Source organism: Cervus elaphus, chromosome 8 (genome assembly GCF_910594005.1).
Source record: "Cervus elaphus chromosome 8, mCerEla1.1, whole genome shotgun sequence".
Classification (NCBI taxonomy): domain Eukaryota; kingdom Metazoa; phylum Chordata; class Mammalia; order Artiodactyla; family Cervidae; genus Cervus; species Cervus elaphus.
The window spans coordinates 149,843-170,703 of NC_057822.1; the positions used below are offsets into that span (position 1 = coordinate 149,843).

The 20,861-nt window shown below is 48.5% G+C and overlaps 1 protein-coding gene across 1 annotated transcript in view; it reads left to right on the forward strand.

Annotated features, from left to right (window-relative positions):
- LOC122698876 (probable histone-lysine N-methyltransferase PRDM7) overlaps window positions 1-20,861 on the forward strand; it is a 49,415-nt gene that overhangs the window by 17,620 nt on the left and 10,934 nt on the right. Inside the window, exons 14-15 of the mRNA XM_043910552.1 lie at window positions 737-837; window positions 896-959. Of these exons, the coding sequence (XP_043766487.1) occupies window positions 737-837; window positions 896-959 (165 nt within the window). The remainder of the gene's footprint in view (window positions 1-736; window positions 838-895; window positions 960-20,861) is intronic.

Consider the following 20,861-nt stretch of genomic DNA (forward strand, 5'->3'; position numbering starts at 1 on the left):
GGGAACACAAGTGCATCTTTTTCTCCTACAAAAGCTTTCAGCCTCCACCCCGCTTCCCACCAGCCTCTGCTCTGCTCATCCAGAAGACTGTGCTTTGGCCTCATGGCTGGGGGGTTTCTCTTGAACTCAGGGAGGTGGAGGAGCAGGGTTGTGTGGTTGGGGGCACCGTCTGGCCTGCAGTGAGGATAGAAGCACGAGTGCTCCGCCTCTGGGTCCAGTAACTCCAGGGGCCTCAGGGGAGCCGCCCGGGAAAAAGCCTCTCAAACACGTTCCCTGCAGCCTCCACAGTTACAGCACGCCCCATGTCTCAGGGTTCAGCTGTGAGTTAACAAATCCTCTCTTGTTGGACAGAAAGGTGTTTCCACAGAGAATCTGCCCAGATCTTGGCCTCAGTTGGTCCCCTTGTTGAACGTGAAAAGTTTTTCCACAGAGGATCTCTCTGCATCTCAGCCTCTGTTGGTACAGATTGAACAGGCAATATGTTCAGGGCTCAGGGAAGTTAGTCCTCAAGCTCCCTGGGTTTAGGGCTACAGCGCCTCCTCTCCTCCACCCCTTCCATGGTCATGGAGCCTTCTCTTCCAGAGGAAGGTGTCTGGCAACATCAGCCACAAAGACACTAAAAAGGAGAAAGGCCATGGCAGGTGGGGCTGGGTGTTCTTGGGGGAGCAGAGGGGCCTTGGACTGCATGCTGGACCCCTGCCCCACCGGCTTCTCCTCCTTCTCACTGGGCATGCAGCTTTCACCTCCTGGGTGCCTGCCAGCAAGGGGGTCCCAAGACACCAACTGGGGTTGGCGAAGGGCGAGCTGGATGCCAGGGAACCCGAGACCCTGCAGCAGGTCAGTGCACTGTGGACGAGGACCGGCCTCACTGAACGGTTAGGCCCTGTGCATTCAGGACAACCTCTCTGGACCCCAGGTGGAGGTGCTGCTGCCCCCAGTGCCCACCTGGGTCTCAGGAGGTGGAAGAGAGACCAGGTTGTCCTTTCCACCTCCTGCCCAGAGAATGACAAAGGCCAGGTCCCAAAAGTCAGAGCAGAGTGGGCAGAGTGAGTCTTGGGCCTCACAGGGTCCCTGTGAAGAGGGGTTCACTGCTGCCTGGATCCCTCTTGGCTGGTTCTCCTGTGTTGTCTTCACATCAGATCACAAGGACGAGGCAGTCCAGGTGCCCACAACATCACTCGCCCAGGTGCCGACAACCCTCCTTATTTATTATGGGCAGGGAGACAGGGTGGCTGGTGTGATGCTCCCCTGGACCAGAGAAGAGACCCCCCAGGCTGTGTCTCTTCTACTCCTGAGACCCAGGTGGGCGCTGGGGGCAGAGCACCTCCACCTGGGGTCTGGAGAGTGTGTCCTGAATGGACAGGGCCTAACTGTCCAGTGTGGCTTCAGGCGGTATGGGCAAGAGGGGCACAAACTCCTTTTTAAGTATTTCAGACAACCACTGAGTTCCTTTTGGTTTTTGGTTTCAGATCTTTTTATATGGTCCATTTTCAGAGTCTTTATTGAATTTATTACAATATTGCTTCCATTTTATGTTTTGATTTTTTGACTGCAAGGCATGTGGGATTGTTACCAAGTCCAAGCTCTCTCTGCATGCTTCACAACAGGCCAATAAATCAGAGGTGAGGTGCTGAGGCAAGGAATATGACTTTACTTGGAAAGCCAGCAGACTGAGAAGATAGCAGACTAACATCTCAAAGAAACCATCTTGTCAGGGTCTAGATGTCAGTATCTTTTATAGAACACAGAGCTGGGAGGTGATGAAGTAAAGTAAAAAGGCCATTCATCTGGCAAATATCTCCTGGAATGGCCAGTCTCAAGGGGAGATTTGTTACTTTCTCCCTTCCTGTAGCCATCCACAGGTGGACAGGTCCTGGACAAAGGCAGAGGGGCGGGGTTTCCTGAGGCAGGCCATTATGTATGGACAGTATCCCTGTAGCAAACAAACCAACAGGAAGCAAAGGTTAAAGTAAAACATTCAACATGTAGTCAGATTTTGTTCTTCCCTGTAATAATTCACCACTCTCAGTGTCCATTCCACAATCTTATGGGAAAAGGGGCGATGATTGTTCTAATTGCTGCATCAGTTACATCTTTTGGGAAGTGTCCACCATTGGTGCCAGTGTTCCAAATGTTGAGATTTGTCTTCTTTTGTTGCTCTTTGGAAAGTGTCTACTTCATATGTGTAGACATAAAAATATTTATAATCTAGGTGTTGAGAGTTAAGTTTTTTCATAAAGAATCTTTTAGGATTTCAAAAATGCAGGCAGCATCTAAAGGTAAGGAATCTAGCACTTTTTATGTATGGGAAGATGCGAGAGTCATCTCATTGAAATTATTCCTTTTGATACACACCTCATCATCTGGGGTCAGTATCCTGTCTTTTCCTTCCCGAGTTTCCTCAGGGCTCTCTGTGGGGAGTGGCTGCAGTCTGATGGCTGCTAGAGAGTAGGAGGGGGAACCTGGGTCCCCACTATGATCGTCTCGGCAGAGAGAGCAAGCATGTCCTGTGACTCCAGACAAGCTTCCAACATTCAGGGTTCAGCATTCAGCCTGCAGGATCCACAGCCATCAGCTCAGCCACTATGCTCTGCACTTAGTTGCTCTATAGCCCTGAAACCTACACTGCAGGAGGCCCTCTAAATGTGGCATCCTGTCCAGAAAACTCTCAGTCACACCCTCCAAGCCTGATCCAGGCCTAGCTTTGCTGAGAGGGTCTCACTGGGGACCCAGGTTCCCCCTCCTGCTCTCCCACATTCCCTTCGATTCTGTGTGATATTAACTGTTTTTACAGCCATCATAATAATGTTGAACACATTACCTTCGTGCTGGCAGTCTCGGTCTTTTTTTGTCCCACTGAGATTCTGTGAAAACACACCAGATGCTGGGCTGGAAGAGGAGGGGCAGGTCTGGTCTCTACTGAGTATGGACGTCTACTGGAAGGAGAGCATATTTGCAACCTCACCTGCTGCTCATTGGCTTTTTGCTGGTCCATGTGCCCTGCAATCAATTGCCCAGATAAACCTGCTCCCTTCTCCCCATGCTCGTGCTGGTGAATGGAATAATTACCAGGTGGCTAACCTGAGGAGTCTCCAGGAGCCCCAGGGATGGGGAACTGCTCAGGGGTAAAGAGGAAATAGGCACAGGCTTGTATAAAATGATACTGTAAAGCATTGATTCCTAAACACAAGTCAAGTGAAGCTCACATGTGTTCTTCCCTTTATCTTAGCTGGTCTCCCTCTTTTTCTTAGCTGATCTCCCTCTGCACATGATTCTGGCCCACACAGATGGGGTGAGACTCAGTTCCCAGACCCCCCTACCTGGGGTCACACATTCCCTTGGTCAGGGCACCATGGCTGTGGTCGGCAGGCCCCTAATGTGTAAACAAGCCAGGCCCATATGGTCAAAGCTGTAGTTTGTCCTGTAGGCATGCATGGATGTGAGAGCTGGACCATAAAGAAGGCTGAGCACTGAAGAACTGATGCTTTTGAACTGTGGTGTTGGCAAAGACTCTTGAGAGTCCCTTGGACTGCAAGGAGACCAAACCAATCAATCCAAAAGGAAATCAACTGTGAATATTCACTGGACGGACTGACGCTGAAGCTGAAGCTCCAATATTTTGACCACCTGATGGGAAAACCTGACTCATTGGAAAAGACCCCGATGCTGGGAAAGATTGAAGGCAGGAGGAGAAGGGGACGATAGAGGATGAGATGGTTGGATTGCATCACCGACTCAATGGCCGTGAGTTTGAGCAAACACCAGGAGATAGTGGAGGACAGGGAAGCTTGGCGTGCTGCAGTCCATGTGGTCACAAACAGTTGGATATGACTTAGAGACTGAACGACAACAACCAGGTAGCCTATCTGTGTCTCGATGAGTCCTGGGGAGGTGAACGTGTCAGAGGGAAAGACTGAGAGCCCTGCCTCAGCACTGACCCCCGGGAGGGCCATGGAACCCCACGGTTACCCAGAGAAGCCCACCTCAGCTCCAGACCCCAGACCTCTGAGCACTGACATGCAGGCACAGGCACGGAGTTTTCCAAGACAGAGGCCAGGCCGGGTCTGCACGCAGGTCTCCACGTCCTACTGCACAGAGAACCCCGCCAGGTGTAAATGTCCTCACTGTAGAAGAACACGTCTCATCTAAACATAATCAGTGTAGACAGGACTTGCAGAGGTCTGAATCCACCATGTAGACAGAACTTGGCCAGGTTCAAAGTCTCCTAGGGCTGCGCTCCCAGGAGGCACAGGTCACACCCCCGAGTCTCTCATCGTTGGACAGGGGCTCACCTGCGTGTGAGAACTGGAACATACCTTTCTTGAAGAAGAAATCATCACTGGCTCCACACTTCACCCACATCAGGAAACGGAACAAAAGCTTTGTCACTAAATACTTTGGCGGGCAAAACAAAACTGTGAGCAGGTTCTGCGGCCATGTGGTGGTCAGGGCCCAGGGAGAGCCAGGAACCTGGTGGAGCGCAACCCAGCATCCTGTGAGGACAGACTGGAAGTGGCCCAGCTACCGCGTCCTGGGCTCCCAGCAGAAAGCGCTGCCTGGGTCACCCAGGCAGGACAGTCCTGCAGGGTCTGCAGGGAGAGCGGGTCCATCCATCCTGCTGGTCAGTTAGGGATGGAGTGCGCTCAGGTACTGCTTCCCCGCAGGGGTGGGCCTGACACCTCCTAGGCTCCTGGTCAAGTGACTTCGTGCCTGGGTTGATGACCACAGGGCACCGTGCTACATCCAAACAGAGAATGTGGGCAGATGTGGGGCACAGATGCCATCAGAGCAGAGCGCCTGCGGGGAGCTCCCACCTGTGCCCGCCTGCCCACCTCGGGCCCCAAGCCCCCACCCCATGACCCATTACCACACACACACACACACACACTCCCACGCCACACACATAAGCGCTGTGCACCCACACCATGCACACACACAGCACGTGTCACCAGCAGGCGCACACACACGCATAGCACACACACACACACACTCACGCACACACTACCAGGCCACACACATATGCACTGTGCACCTACACCATGCACACACACAGCACGTGTCACCAGCAGGCGCACACACACACATAGCACACTCACGCATAGCACACACAGCACACACGCATAGCACACACACACAGCACACACGCATAGCACACTCACATATAGCACACACACACACAGCACACACGCATAGCACACTCACACATAGCACACACACAGCACACACACACACACACACTGCACACACAAGCGCTGTGCACCTACACCGTGCACACAAACAGCACGTGTCCGCCAACAGGCGCACACACATGCACAGCACACACACACAGAATAAAATGAATACCCTAAAGTGCTCATTCCTAAACACAAGTGAAGCTCACATGCATTCTTCCTTTCTTCTGAGCTTTGATGGTTTCCAAAATAAAAAAGTTTATAAAATAGTTAATGGTGAATGACTTTTAGATCATGGGACTTTCTGAATTCATTCCACAAATACTACAAGATGTGAGAGATGAATGAAGATAATCTGTGTGTCCCTTGACAGAAGAATGGACAAACAGAACGTGGTCTATCCACACAATGAATGTTGTCCAGCTTGAAAGGAAGGCAGTTCTGACACAGGCTACAGTGTGGATGGACTCTGAAGACATTATGCTCAGTGACATAAGGCAGAAACTGAAGAACAAATGATATTTGAGTCCACTCATACAAGGCACCTAGAACAATCAGCTCCATAGACACAGAAAGCAGGATGGTGGGTGCCAGGGGTTGAGGGAGGGGAAAGGGGACTGAGTGTCTTATGGGGACTGTCTGGGTTTTGCAAGATAGAAGTAGCAACTGAACGCACACAAGCATGCACTGCAGCAGCATTTACAACAGCTGAGACATGGAAGTAACCATAATGTACATGGACAGATGAATGAATAAAGAAATCATATATGTATAGAATGGAATATGATTCAGCCATGAAAAAATAATGCCATTTGCAGGGATAATCTAGAACTAGAACAATCATAGTAAGTGAAGTACTTCAGAAGGAGAAACTGATCCCAATGAGCTATTTTATAAAAGTGAAATACACACACAGTCAGGAAACAAACATGGTTACAGAAGGAGACTGGTGGGTGGAAGTGATAAATTAGGAGGTTGGGATTCATTTATCCTCACAAATACATATAGAATATAGAATTGGCACAGACCTACTTTAGAAAGGGTAGTGTACTACACACTCTATTATAATGTATATGTGAAAAAAACAAAGATGAATCAGAATGTGTATAGGGATAACTGATGAAGAATCTCTCCACCAACAGATACAACACTGTAAGTCATCTATCCTCCAAAAAAAGTAAACACTAACTTTAAAAAAGAAAAACAAGGATTAATGAGCCACAGGCTTTGGCATGTGCCAGAAGAAACCATGGACTAGAAGTCACCCTAAGGCTCTGGTTACTGTAGTAACAGGACTAGGGCATGAAGAAATCCTGTCTCCTTGTGGCCATCTCCCACTACAGAAACTTGAAAGCTATTGTTTATGCTGCAGTGAAATAAGAAGAAAGTTTTTTCTCTTTGGCCTTTTGATTCCTTCTCTACTTTAGCTGTTCCTAATCTACAGTCTGCATTGATAACTGTTTCCTTCTTTTCAGAAGATTAACCTATTGACTGTTTTGAAACAATGCAAAAAGGAACAAGAACATAGGAACCTTATACCTTTGTGGAAATGTTTTTTGGAGGAACTAGGAAGATGGCTTTAATCCATAAGATGGAAGAGGAGAGAACACAGTAGACTTGTGCCTCAAGAACAGTGTCTCCCCTGATAGGGAATCAAGGGGATCACACAGCTGGGGCTCACAGTCAGAGGTTGGAGATAAAGAGCAAACATATAAGGACCCTATATTCTTTCTTTTTGCATTGCTTCAAAATAGTCAATAGGCTAGCGTCAGAGAGCCCAGTAACTTGGGTCCAGCAGGCAGTCGCAGGAGTTGGGGCCATTGTCTTTTGTAGATGGCATTGAGGCTTTCTTTCCATAATGCAAAAGAGAAAACAAATTAAAAGGGGAGGTTTGCTGAGAGAGTACCATAAAGTTAAGCATCAGGATGTGACTAGCATAAAATTAAAAGATAATAGATGTGAAATACAGAGAAGACAATGGCACCCCACTCCAGTACTCTTGCCTGGAAAATCCCATGGATGGAGGAGCCTTGTAGGCTGCAGTCCACGGGGTCGTTAGGAGTCTTACACGACTGAATGACTTCACTTTCACTTTTCACTTTCATGCATTGGAGAAGGAAATGGCAACCCACTCCAGTGTTCTTGTCTGGAGAATCCCAGGGACGGTGGAGCCTGGTGGGCTGCAGTCTATGGGGTCCCACAGAGTCAGACACGACAAGTGACAGCAGCAGCAGCAGATGTGAAATATGGCTCATGCAGAGTTAGAGGGCGATAGGTGTAGGATATTCCTGGAGAAGAGCATGGAAACCCACTCCAGTATTCTTGCCTGGAGAACTTCATGGAAGAGGCTGGTGAGCTACAGTCCATGGGATCACAAAGAGTCAGACACGACTGAGTGACTAACACACACACATACACACACACACACACACACACACAGGTGCAGGATTAGCTTACATAACAGGTTAGTCTTCTGAAAAGAAGGAGACTTAATTATCAATGCTGGCTGTAGATCAGGAACAGTTAAAGTAGAGAAGGACTCAAAAGACAAAAGAGAAAAAACTATTTCTTATTTCACTGCCACACTTAAAAACACTTCATAGTCACAAGGACTGCTGGGCTTTATATGATACTGGCACTTTAAAAGTTTCCATGGGTAGCTAACTGAAAACAAAAACTAGGTAGACTGTGAAGATGAAAATTTCCAGTCAATTCCACACACACTAGTTAAAATCAAAGCCCATAAAAAACATGCTGCACACCAGGAATTGTTAGAGACGTGCAAATAAAACCACAGTGCAGGAACACTGCAGCTGTTTGAAAGGCCATCCTCAGTCTACAAAGGAAAACGGTGGAGAAGACATGGAGGAAAGAGAACATTCACGGTGCTGACGAGATGTAACTGCTGAGAATCACTGTGGAGAGGAGTATGGAACTGCCTTTGTTAATTTTTAGTAAGACAAACGTATTGATTCAAGCCCAGGTCACAGGGGGACTTAAAACATGTCCTGCTCAGCGTTCCCTCATCGTCAGCACCAACAAGGGCAGAAGGTGCCTGAACAGCGGCCTCGCCTGAAGCAGCAGACAGCCTCGGTGAGAGACGCATCAGTCAAGTCTTCCTCGTCGGGCGGTTAACGAGGCTCCCCCATCACAGCAAAGGGCTCCTTAACTCCAAATTCATTTTGCACAGAGAAGAGGAAAGAATCAGACATAAACTATAAACTAAATCAAGAATCTTTATTTTTAAATATAAAAAGTGAAGGATAAAAGCAGTAAAAATTACACTTCAAGTGAATAAATTACAAACCAAGTCAACTATATATTCTGACTTATACATAAAACAGAGGATGCTGCTGCTGCTGTTGGGAAGCCGTTTCAGTCGTGTCCGACTCTGTGCGACCCCATAGACAGCAGCCCACCAGGCTCCCCCGTCCCTGGGATTCTCCAGGCAAGAACACTGGAGTGGGGTGCCATTGCCTTCTCTGGAGGAGGATGGAAGCCACACAAACTACCATGAGTGAGCGGCCCTTGACTGGTGGGTACCACCTGGGTTCTCCAGTCGACTCCGCCACCAAACTCGGCTGCAGACGCCGGCTGGGAACCAGAGCTGCTCTGCCCATCACACCGGGAGGAGCCTTCTTTGTCGCCGGCGCGCGGAGAGAACCCAAGTCTGTGCCTTCAGGTGCCTCTTCTGCCAGGCTCCATGCAGAAGGCTCAACCTGAGCAGTGTTCTTCATTTTCTTCTCCTGCAGGTTAATGGTGGTAAAATGAGGCGAAGAAAGTGCCTAGAAGTTGGGCACCTCCCCTTTCTGCAGCTGTTTTATTTTCTTCTCCTTCTGTAAGTGACTTTTTTGTAATAAAACAGAAAGGGCGCATTTCCATAGTTCTCACTGGGATTTTGCGCTTCAAAGGTACCTGTCTTGGGGTGATTGTTGGGCTCTTATGACTCCTGTCTGCTCTTCATCCTCGTCCTCTTGGGTGGGTTTGGGTTCTTTTCTTCCAAACTGTCCTGGGGAAATGAGTGGAATTTCTTTCTTATCGGGAACACCCACAACACCCAACAAGATATGGTAAGGGCAAGGTTTCGCATAAATTTAAAGTGTTTATCCTGCAATACCCTCTTTGCTTCTTGCTGTTTGATTCTTTTCTCCATTCAAAATCAAAGCCAATAGGCAAGGTGGGTGACTTCTCTGGCAGTTTCTTAGGAAAAATGTGCCCACTGTAAAGAATTCAAGAATCCAGTTTCCGTGCTTTAAATTTGTAGAGCCCTGCTTCTACAGGATTACATTTCTTGGGTTTTCCACTTGTTTCCAACACCTCTTGCTGCATCTTAATTCTCTTCTCTGACTCTTGCTTCTCACTACTTTTTAGGATCTGCTGTATATGGGAAGAAAACCCTGGAAAAGAATAGATATGCATTTATGCGTGGCTGAATTAAGTTCCTGTACACCTTATACAAACACAACACTGGACATCAACTCTGTTCCAATGTAAGATCAAAATGAAATTGCACAGAAAGCAAAAAGGGGAGAGGGGGTGTGTGAAAAATGCTGCCTCCTTGTGGCCGTTTTCCATAGCGACAACGTCGAAAGCTGTGCTGATGGGCACTTAATATTCAGAAGGCCCATGGGGTTGTGACTAAACAACACCCGCTTTCAAGGAATGTTCTAGGAGCGTTTATCAAAACGTTTATCAAGACGTTTATCAAAATGTTTAAGAGTCAATTGCAAGAGGTTTCACTCATACCTTTTTAAAAAATCACAGGAAATGATGTCAATCTTGCTAAATATTAGAGAAATCCAAATCAAAACTACAATGAGGTATCACCTCACACTGGCCAGAATGACCTTTGTCAAACACTCAAAGAACCAAGGCTGGAGTGGGCGTGGAGAAATGAGAACCCTCCTCCATCGATGCTGAAATGTAAACCGGAAACAGCCACTGTGGAAATTGCGTGCATGCTAAGTCACTTCAGTCGTGTCTGACTCTTGCCGGTCCTGTGGACTGTAACCCGCCAGGCTCCTCTGTCCATGGGATTCTCCAGGCAGGAATACTGGAGTGGGTTGCCACACCCCCCTCCAGGGGATCTTCCCCAACCAGAGATTGAACCCATGTCTCTTATGTTTCCTGTGTTGGCAGGTGGGCTTTTTACCACTAGCGCCGCCTGGGAAACCCATGGAGACAGTGTGAAGGTTCCTTAAACAACGAAAATGGGAACAAAATTACAATATTCCTGTCAACTTAAAAAATATTCACAACCTAAAAGTTGAGTTATGTTTTATTCATTGGGAACTTTTAGAATTTCAAGCCCAGGAGACACCATCTCGGGTAACTCTGAGGGAACTGCTCCCAGGAGGTGAAGGGAGGAGCCAGGTTACAAGGGCAGGTAGTCTGAATATCAAAAGACTATTGTTAAAGAAAGCCAGATACCCTGAGTGAAGGGATTTAGTGCTCTTCTGTGTGCGGGAAGATGCCTGAAATCACTCCTTTCAGGTGCACCTCACCTGTCTGGGGCCAGCGTCCTATTTTCACGTCCTGAGCTTCCTTTCCTCAGGGCTCGCCTTAGAGCGTCTGCAGTCTGACGGCTGCTAGAGAGCAGATATGCCTCTCCTTCCTGAGCTCCCTGAGGGCTCCCTGGCTCACTGGAGGGCTGCAATTGCTGGTGACTCTGACATCCTTGTTTGCTGACACAGCAGGAAACAGTCCACTTCTCACTCCCTAACACCATACACACAAATAAACTCTAAATAGTTTACAGATCTCAATGTGAGGACACTCTAAACCCTTGAGGAAAACATAGGCAGAAAATGCTTTGTTGTAAATCACAACAGCAAGTTCTATTGGGGTCCACATCTTAAGAGTAACAATAAATAAAAATAGGCCAAAGGGATGTAATTAACCTTAGCAGAATTTTCACAGCTAAGGAAACCCTAAATAAAAGAAAAAGACAACACTCAGAATAGGAAAAATATTTCAAACAAAGATCCCCACAAAGAATTCATCTCCAAAACATACAGACAGCTCAAGCAGATCAATATCAAAAAACAAAAATACCCAATAAGAAATGGGCCAAAGATCTCAATGGACATTTCATGAAGAAGGCATACAGGTGGCCATTAAGCACTTGAAAAGGTGCTCAGGACACAGCAGCAATCTGAGAGCAGAACACAGATGAACAGATAAAGAAGATGGGGCACCCAGACATAACACAGTACTATTCAGCCATTAAAAGGGATCAGATAATGACATTTCCAGCTACAGGGAGGAAAGTAGAGGTGATCATTCTAAGTGAAGTAGGGGAGACAGAGCAACACAAGAATCATATGGCATCACTTCTAGGGGGAATCTAAAAATGGAGACACATGAACTTCTTTACCAAAGAGAAACGGCCTCACAGACATGGTTCTCAAGAAGAAGCTTACAGTTCCCAAGGAGGAAAAGCAGAGGACAGGGAGAAATGAGCTGGTTCAGATTAACATACACACACTACTCTTTATAAAAACCATCCATAAGGACCCACTGCATAGCACAAGGAACCCTCCTCAACACTCCATAATGACTTACGTGGGACGAGACCCTGAATAAGAACATGATGTGTCCAGCTATGCATGACTCAGCACCTGGAAGGACACCCCCTCACTCATCACTGTGCTCAGTCGCTCAGTCATGTCCGACTTTTTGCGACCCCATGGACTGTAGCCTGCTAGTCTCCGCTGTCCATGGAATTTTCCAGGAAAGAATACTGGAGTGGGTTGCCATTTCCTTCTCCAGGGCATCTTCCCAACTCAGGGATCAAGTCTGAATCTCTCGTATTGAAGGAGGAAACAGACAGAACAGGCTTCATCTTGAAAGCAGGACTCTATCTTGGGCTGGGCTGTGGACTTTGAGCTATATGCCCAGTATCTATGGAAACGACATTCCAACTGGAAAACAAGACACCCCCCCCCCAACTACCACCACCACCATGGAAGAGCCCCAGGGCTTGTACCTAGACTCTCCCATTGCCTAAAAGAATACCCTAATTATCTATGTAACTGAATAGAATCACAAATTCTATTATGATTATTGGGGTATGACCACAGGCCTATTGATAATAGTCCACTGTTAACTACCTAGACTTAAGGCATAAGAATCATGGGTTAACTTTGATTGTATCTTTCTTTTCCTTTGCTCAGACTAGTTTCACAGAATTTGGGGAGGTGGGTTTGACCACGTACACTTAGGGTATATAAGGTTTTCACAAAAAACTGGTTGGGGTCCTTGGCTAAAAGGAGACTCTGCCTTGCTGCACTCCACTATCTGCATTGTCCTTCTGATTGTGTTTGTTTCCCGGAGTGCGTGGCTACAACATTTGGTGCATTGGCCGGGAAACTCCTCACTTTGAGGAGCGAAGTCCCACTGGGGACTACTCCGAGTCCTTGCAGCTTGAATCTTCTAGAAGGGAGAAGGCGCCTTGCCCTTCTGGAAGGATTCTGCTTCTCAATGCCCGGACCTTTTACGTTAGCAGGTAGTGTTCGGCAGCAGGGGAACTGAGCGCTCGGATGAGGAGGAATCCTCCTGGCAGGGTGGAAGAGAGGGCCTGATCACTGCCCTAGGAGGGACTGGAAGGGGCTCAGACCCACAGGAGCCTGGAATAGGCAGGTGGCAGCGATTGCTTGGTAAACAGGTCGATGAGCATGTTAGGGCTTAGGAGGGAAACCTGTGAAGATCATTAGGAGGCGTGTCCACATCCTCTTGAGGAAAATTATTCCCGAGAGATCGCCGGGGGGGGTTTAGGAGAGACTGGGTCCTTGTGTGCTCGCACTCTGCCCCCCACCCCGGGAGAGGTCCTGTCTGCTGAGAAATGCTTGACCCCTTCAGGATTGTCAGGCTAGAAGGAGGGGGATACATAAGTTAGTACAAATTGGCTTTTCTGGAGACTGCCTGGGACATGGGATATTCAACCCATCTGTGTCTTCATCCATACCTGATCAAGCCCACCAAGGCAGAATGCACTTTAAAAGTTAAGGGAGAAACAGTCTTGGGCCACATGGTGTTCTGGTTCAGCCATGCTGACTGGCAGGTGAAGACATGCCTATCCCCCTCTGCCTCTGGGATCTGGCAGGTAAGGCTCTTCTCACCCCAATTAGGAAGGAGGCGGAATGGCAATTTAAGTGTTTCATTGAGTGGAAATATCAGAAGTACATAGGGTACTGAGAACTTCATAGGCAGAACGAAAAGGAAAAGTAGAAGAAGGTCTGAGAAGGTAAGCAAGATAGGGGGGAAGTGAATCTGAGGCAACTGTATTGGAGTGCATGATTAAAAATTTAAAGAAGGGATTTGGAGGAGACTATGGGGTGAAGATGAAGCCTAACCACCTCCACATACTCTGTGAGGTCGAATGGCCCCCTATGGGAGTAGGATGGCCACCAGAGAACACCATGAACTTAAAAATAGTGGAAGAAGTCTATACAGTAGTCACAGGAGAGCCAGGACACCCGGATCAGTATCCATATATTGACTCATGGCTAGAGTTAGCTCAGGAGAAGGCAATGGCACCCCACTCCAGTACTCTTGCCTGGAAAATCCCATGGACGGAGGAGCCTGGTGACCTGCTGTCCATGGGGTCGCTAAGAGTCGGACATGACTGAGCAACTTCACTTTCACTTTTCACTTTCATGCATTGGAGAAGGAAATGGCAACCCACTCCAGTGTTCTTGCCTGGAGAATCTCAGGGACGGGGAAGCTTGGTGGGCTGCGATCTGTGGGGTCGCGCACAGTTGGACACGACTGAAGTGACTTAGCAGCAGCAGCAGCAGCAGCAGGGTTAGCTCAAGACTCTCCTACTTGGACAAGGTTCTCTATCCAGAAGGAAAAAGGAAAAATATTAATGGCACAAAAAACGACTCATGATAAAAAAGGAAATTCTACACGATTTGGATGGGGATGGCCTGACCCCTCCCCCATACTGGATGATGACGGGCCCGCCGCCCAGTGTTCCACCAGGACTGGAGGCCGCCTAATGCCCAATCCAGGGCCAGGTGAAGTTCCTGCAGCAGCTGCTGCTCCTCCACCAGTTCTCCTGGAGATTGTAGAGCTGCCACCTCGGCAGGCTCCGATCCCAGCAATGGAGACCTCTGGTCAACGCCCCCAGAATTCCACCTCAGCTGGACCTCCTCGATTGCATCCACCTCTCCCGGTGAGTACTGATGGGGAGGGGGAAGAAAACACAGGAATTAGAGGCTGCTTGCCTCCAAGGAACAGGGGGAAATAACCCCACTACAGATGCCCCTCAGAGAGCTACAGCAGCCTCCGGGTCAGGACACATGTGGGCACTACCATCAGCCCCCCGTAGCCTATTATTACCAGCCATTTTCCTCTACGGATATATTAAACTGGCAGAGACACACTCCACCGTACTCAGGGGAGCCACAGCCATGATTAGGCCAATGGAGACTATTGTTCGAACCCACCGCCCTATATGGGGTGACATAATCCAACTCCTAGTTTCCCTTCTCAGCCCTGAGGACAGACACAGGATCTTAAATGAGGCCAGAAAATGGTTCAGAGAAATGGCACCTGAGGGTCCTGCAAACCCGCAGTGGTGGGAGAACCAGCCACCGCCGGTGAGAGGCCCAAATGGGGCTGTGACACAGAGGAAGGGAGGGTCCTCAAACCCACAGCGATGGGCAGAACCAGCTACCCCCGGTGAGAGGCCCAACTGGGGCTGTGACACAGAGGAAGGGAGGGTCCTCAAACCCACAGCGGTGGGAGAACCAGCCACCGCCGGTGAGAGGCCCAAATGGGGCGGTGACACAGAGGAAGGGAGGGTCCTCAAACCCACAGCGGTGGGAGAACCAGCCGCCCCTGATGAGAGGCCCGGCTGGGGCTGTGACACAGAGGAAGGGAGGGGCCACCTGGAGAGACATCGGGTGGGTATTTTACGAGGCCTCAAGGGTGGGGGGAGCCCAAAACCTAAGAGTATGGCAAAACCCCCCGAAGCGATTCAAAGGGAAAGCAAATCACCCTCTGAGTTCTACGAAAGACTGTGCGAGGCCTGTAGACTTTATACGCCAATAGATCCAGAGGCTGCTGGGTCTCAGATGGTGATAAATGCAGGCTTTGTCTCTAGACTACCCCAAAAATGTCAGATGGGGGGGACACCTAGTGACTCATGAATTTTTATACATCCCTGAATGCCCAGTACCTTTGTTGGGAAGAGACTTGCTGTCTAAATTGGGGGCACAAGTGACCTTCCCCCTCCCCACAAAAGGCCCACTCTTCAAGTGAGCTCAACCACCCATTTACTCTTCCTCTTGGTAACCCCTCCAGACAAATGGAGGTTGCACAATCTCCTGGAAGGGCTAAACATGAGAGAGAGAGAGAGAGAGAGAGAGAGAGTTAACACAACAATTCCCTGAGGTCTGGGCAGAAGACAACACCCCCAGGCTTGCAAAACATGTCCCAGTGGTAACAGAACTCAAACCTGGTACAATTACATCAGGCCTGCCTTGGGCCTGCCAGACCTTGCTAAGCCATTTACTCTTTACATGACTGAAAAGGACAAGGCAGCTACGGGAGTGTTGTCCCAGACTATGGGGACGCAGGACAGACCTGTGGCTTCTCTCGAAACGGCTGGACAACGTTGCCGCTGGGTGGCCAGGATGCTTATGGGCAGTTGCCTTACTGGTCTGGGAGGCAACCAAGCTGACTTTGGGCCAAGATTTGATTGTAAAAGTCTCACATGAGGTCAACACTCTCCTGCGAGGGGACCCCCATAAATGGCTGTCGACATCCCAGATTACTCAGTACCATGGACTGTTATGTGAGAACCCCCATGTTAATATTGAGCCTTGTCAGGCCCTCAATCTGGCCACTCTCCTTCCTGTGGGAGAAGGTGGACCCTCACATGATTGCAAGGAAACCCTAGAAGAAGTTTATGCCAGCAGACCTGACTTGAGAGACCAGCCAGTCCCGGACCCAGATTGGGTCCTATACACCAATGGCACCAGCCTGGTGAAACAAGGACAACGACTGTCAGGATGTGCAGCAGTCATGGAAGAAACCATCGTTGGGGCTAGCTCTCTGCCATCACACTGGTCTGCTCAACAGGCTGAACTACATGCTCTAATCCGGGCCCTCCAGCTGTCAAAAGGTAAGAAGACAAACATTTACACAGACTCCAGGTAGGCTTTTGCCACACTACATGTACACGGGGCTGTATATAAGGAGAGAGGCCTTTTGACAGCTAGTGGAAAAGATATTAAAAATAAGGAAGAAATTAAGACCCTATTAGATGTTGCCTGGGAACCAGAAAGGTTGCAGTCATACAGGACTGCTGAGGACATCAAAAGGAGGATGCCCCCCGGGCTCAGGGATCAGACTGGCAGATGAGACCACTAAACAAGCAACCAAGGGCTTGGGGGTGACAAGTGAGGCCCCTATTAAAGCTCTCATATTGGCGGAGCTGCCTGAGCTAACGCTGGAGTCTCCAAAATACACTGAAACCCAAAACCAACTAGCCAAAGTGGAAGGGGCCATCAAGACTGCAAAGGTATGGTGAGAATTGCCAAATGGCAAATTATTGGTACCAGAGGAGCTGGCACCCATTCTGGTAAGCCAAACACACCAAGCGACCCACCTAGGCCACGATAAACTGGAAGAGCTAATTCAAAAATATGTCTTGGTTCCCCGCCTCTCTTCCCTATGCAGGACAGTGCCGGGAGCCAGCACACAAGATCCCACCCATGAAAAAAGGTCATGAGGAGAAGACCTGACAAGCAAGGCAGATCAGGACTTCAGGGATTTTGAAAAGCTACCCCAGCACTCACCTTAAAGATGATCTCTGTCCTTCTGATGCTTGCTATATTAGACTACTCCCTAATTTCTGTGACACAGGTAGAAGGCCTTCTCTGATCTCTCTCCAAACAGAACCAACTTAGAACTTTAATCAATATGTCCCCCTGATGGTGGTATCCTATAAGATTATCCAGGATGAAAGGAGTGTTTCAATTTAGACCCCTTTGCTGGCATTCTAGCCTGATTGACAAATGCGTACTAATGCACATAACTGCTCACAACACCTTAATCATAAACAGCATAAAGAACCTGATCACATAAAGGCCCTAATGGGCACAGAGCCCTTTGGGGGGTGAGGAAGCCCTATTAGAGAACACAAAAACATTATTCTAAAAGTGGTTATAGTTAAAGATTTAGAAAAATAAGAGTTTAGAATTGTTCATTTTAACCAGGAATGCTAAACAGGGGCTGCCTCACCGGAGCTGCAGAGTCTTTGTGTGGTAAACCTTTTAGATAAATTTAACTGATAACTTCTGCAAAAGGACTGACCTTTGTGTTCATTAAAAAATAGATTACGAAAAACAGCTTTGCATTCACCTAGGTCATAAAATGTCAATAGGCCCCATGGCCAGAAGATAATGTACAAGACTCTCACAAAGAAGTATGCGGAAAACACCCTGGTTTCGTGAAGGATAAGCTGATGTAATATTAAACTATCTTCCTCTTAAAAATGTACTAACTTAGAATATAAAAGCTATGGTAAAAAATAAAGATTTGCCAGACTCTGCTGCACACCCCAGTCTTGTCTCTCTCTCTCTGTCTTTCTCTCTCTCTCTCTTTCACTCTCTCTCTCTTGCTGACGCCGTTCATCCTGAGACTTGGCCCCATCAAGGCTGGTCTCCCATGTTTTCTCTCGCCGATGCTGTTCATCCTGAGGGTACCCCCTGGATCCTGCAGAGGCTGGACCCCGGCAGGACAGAATCTGAGAACTGCATTGCCTGCTCACAGGTCAGTGCTGCCTCTCGGCACAGACAGACACCTCCGCAGATTCAGCTAAAAGGCACGCTGCCCTTTGAACACCTGGAAGTGGACTTCACTGAAATGAAACCTCACTGACACTACCGTTATCTGCTGGTCATGGTATGCACTTCTTGGGATGGGTAGAAGCTTTTCCTACCCGGACTGAAAGAGCATCAGAAGTAGCCCGGTGCCTGCTTAGGGAGATAGTCCCCAGGTTTGGATTTCCTACCAGCATTGGATCAGACAATGTGAAGAAGGAAATCATAGGGCCTGGACTCCATCTCAGGCCTGTCCGTGCTGATCGTGCTAGGCCGCCTCTCCAATGGACTCTGAACTCTGTGCTTAGCGCCTGTGGGAATGACAATGGAAGGATAAGACCCCCTTTGGGCAGGGGAATCTTGAAGATCACATCCAGGTTACTCATTGCCTAAGAGAAAACAGACAGTAATCACCCCTGCCTCTGGACAGCATCTATGTATGTAACCACAGGCTTATCGGTTATTAACTGGTTGGAATGTAACCGCGGGCTTATTGATTATTAACTGTTTGAACACATAACACGTGAATGATGGGGTTATTGTGATTGTATTTACCCTTCCTTTGTAAGCCTCAAGGGATTTGGGCTGGTGGGTTTGGACACGTACACACTGGGTATAAAAGATTTTCACAAATGCTGGTCAGGGCCCTTGGCTAAGAGGAGACTCTGCCTTGGGCCCGCTGGTGTAATAAAGTGCACTACACTATCTGCATTGTCCTTCTGAGTGAGTTTGTTTCCCGAAAAGCATGGCTATAACATTTGGTGCATTGGCTGGGAAACTCCTCACTTTGTTAGGAGACAGGTCTCATTTGAGGCCACCCCAAGGCTTTGTAGCTTGAATCTCCTAGAGGGGGGAAGGCGCCTCGCCCCTCTGGAAGGATTCTGCTTCTCAATGCCCGGACCTTTCACATCAGCAGGTAGTGGACGGCAGCAGGGAAACTGAGCACTCAGGAGAGGAGGAACCCATGCAGCAGGGTGGAAGAGGGGGCCTGATCACCCCCCTGGGAGGGACTAGAAGGAGCGGGGACCCACAGGAGCCTGGAATAGGCAGGCGGCGATTGCTTGGTACACAGGTCGACGAGCGTGCTACGGTTTAGGAAGGAAATTTGTGAAGGTCATTTAAGAGGTGTGTTCACGCCGTCTCGGGGAAAATTATTACCAAGTGATCGCCAGGGGGGCTTTAGGATAGGAAACTGGTCCTTGTATGCTCGTATTCTGCCCTCCCCCAGGAGGTGTCCTGTCTGCTGTGAAATTCTTGACCCCTTCGGAATTGTTAGGCTAGAAGGAGGGGGATACAGAAGTGAGTACGAATTGGCTTTTCTGGAGATGGCCTGGGACATGGGATATTTAACCCATCTATGTTTTCATCCACACCTGGTCAAGTCCACCAAAGCAGAATGGACTTTAAGGGAGAAACAGTCTTGGACCATGTGGTGTTCTGGTTCAGCTGTGCTGACCAGCGGGTGAAGACACGCCGATCCCCCTTCTCCCTCTGGGATCTGGCAGGTAAGGCTCTTCTCACCCCAATTAGGAAGGAGGCAGAATGACAATTTAAGTGTCACTGAGTGGAAATATCAGAAGTACATAGGGTACTGAGAACTTCGTAGACAGAACAAAAAGGAAAAGTAGAAGAAGGTCTGAGAAGGTAAGCGAGATGGGGGAAGTGAATCTAAGGCAACTGTATTGGAGTGCATGATTAAAAATTCAAAGAAGGGATTAGGAGGAGTCTATGGGGTGAAGATGAAGCCTAACTGCCTCCACATACTCTGTGAGGTTGAATGGACCCCTATGGGAGCAGGATGGCCACCAGAGAACACCGTGAACTTAAAAATAGTGGAAGCAATCTATACAGTAGCCACAGGAGAGCCAGGACACCTGGATCAATATCCATCTATTGACTCATGGCTAGGGTTAGCTTGAGACCCTCCTACTTGGACAAGGTTCTGTATCCATAAGGGAAAGGGAAAAATATTAATGGCACAAAAATTGACTGATGATAAAAAAGGAAATTCTACAGGATTATAACAAATGGACTGGCTTTCATAGCTGATTTAGTACAACAAGTAAGCAGAACTTTAAACATCAAATGGAAACTACACACTGCATATAGGCCCCAGAGTTCTGGGATGGTGGAATGGACCAACTGGACATGTAAAGAGACTCTCCTTTACGTGGATCATAGAGACTGACTGTTCCTGGGTGGACTTGTTTCTGATGGCTCTGCTCAGACTCAGGATGACCTCACAGTCCCATGGCTTGTCCCCACAGGAAATTGTGTGGGGGAGGCCCCCTCCCATAATAAAACAGGTGTCGAGGGGCTGATATTTCACAGCAGATGGAACAGCCAGGTCAGGTGATAAATCAGGGAACTCAGTTTGTACAAGAAAGGGTGCCATTCCCCCCTGGGAAGCAGATTCACGAATCTCTGCCTGGGCATCAGATGTGGTCAAGGACTGGAAACACGACTCCTTGGCCCCACATTGGAAAGGTCCATATACTGTTGTTCTAACCAGCCCTATGGCAGTTAAAGTTGCAGGTGTCACTCCCTGGATCCACCACATGAGGGTGAAGAGAGCATACCACGCAGACCTGGAGAATGCCAAGTGGGCTGTGTGAGGCTGCGCCATGACAGGCAGCCTAGATTAGGAGTAGGCCTGGTTTTCCAGGGTAACATGATTATCAGGCCACCTGGAGCCAGCCAATCAACATGCGCCTAGCAAGAAAAAGGGAACCTATCAGGGGAAAGCTGAAAAGCCCGCGAACGCCCAAGTTTGAAAAAAGCCCGCGAAGGTTTGAGCCAATAAGATTACTTTGCAAACATGTAACCAATCCGCTTAAGCCAGCTACCAACTGCT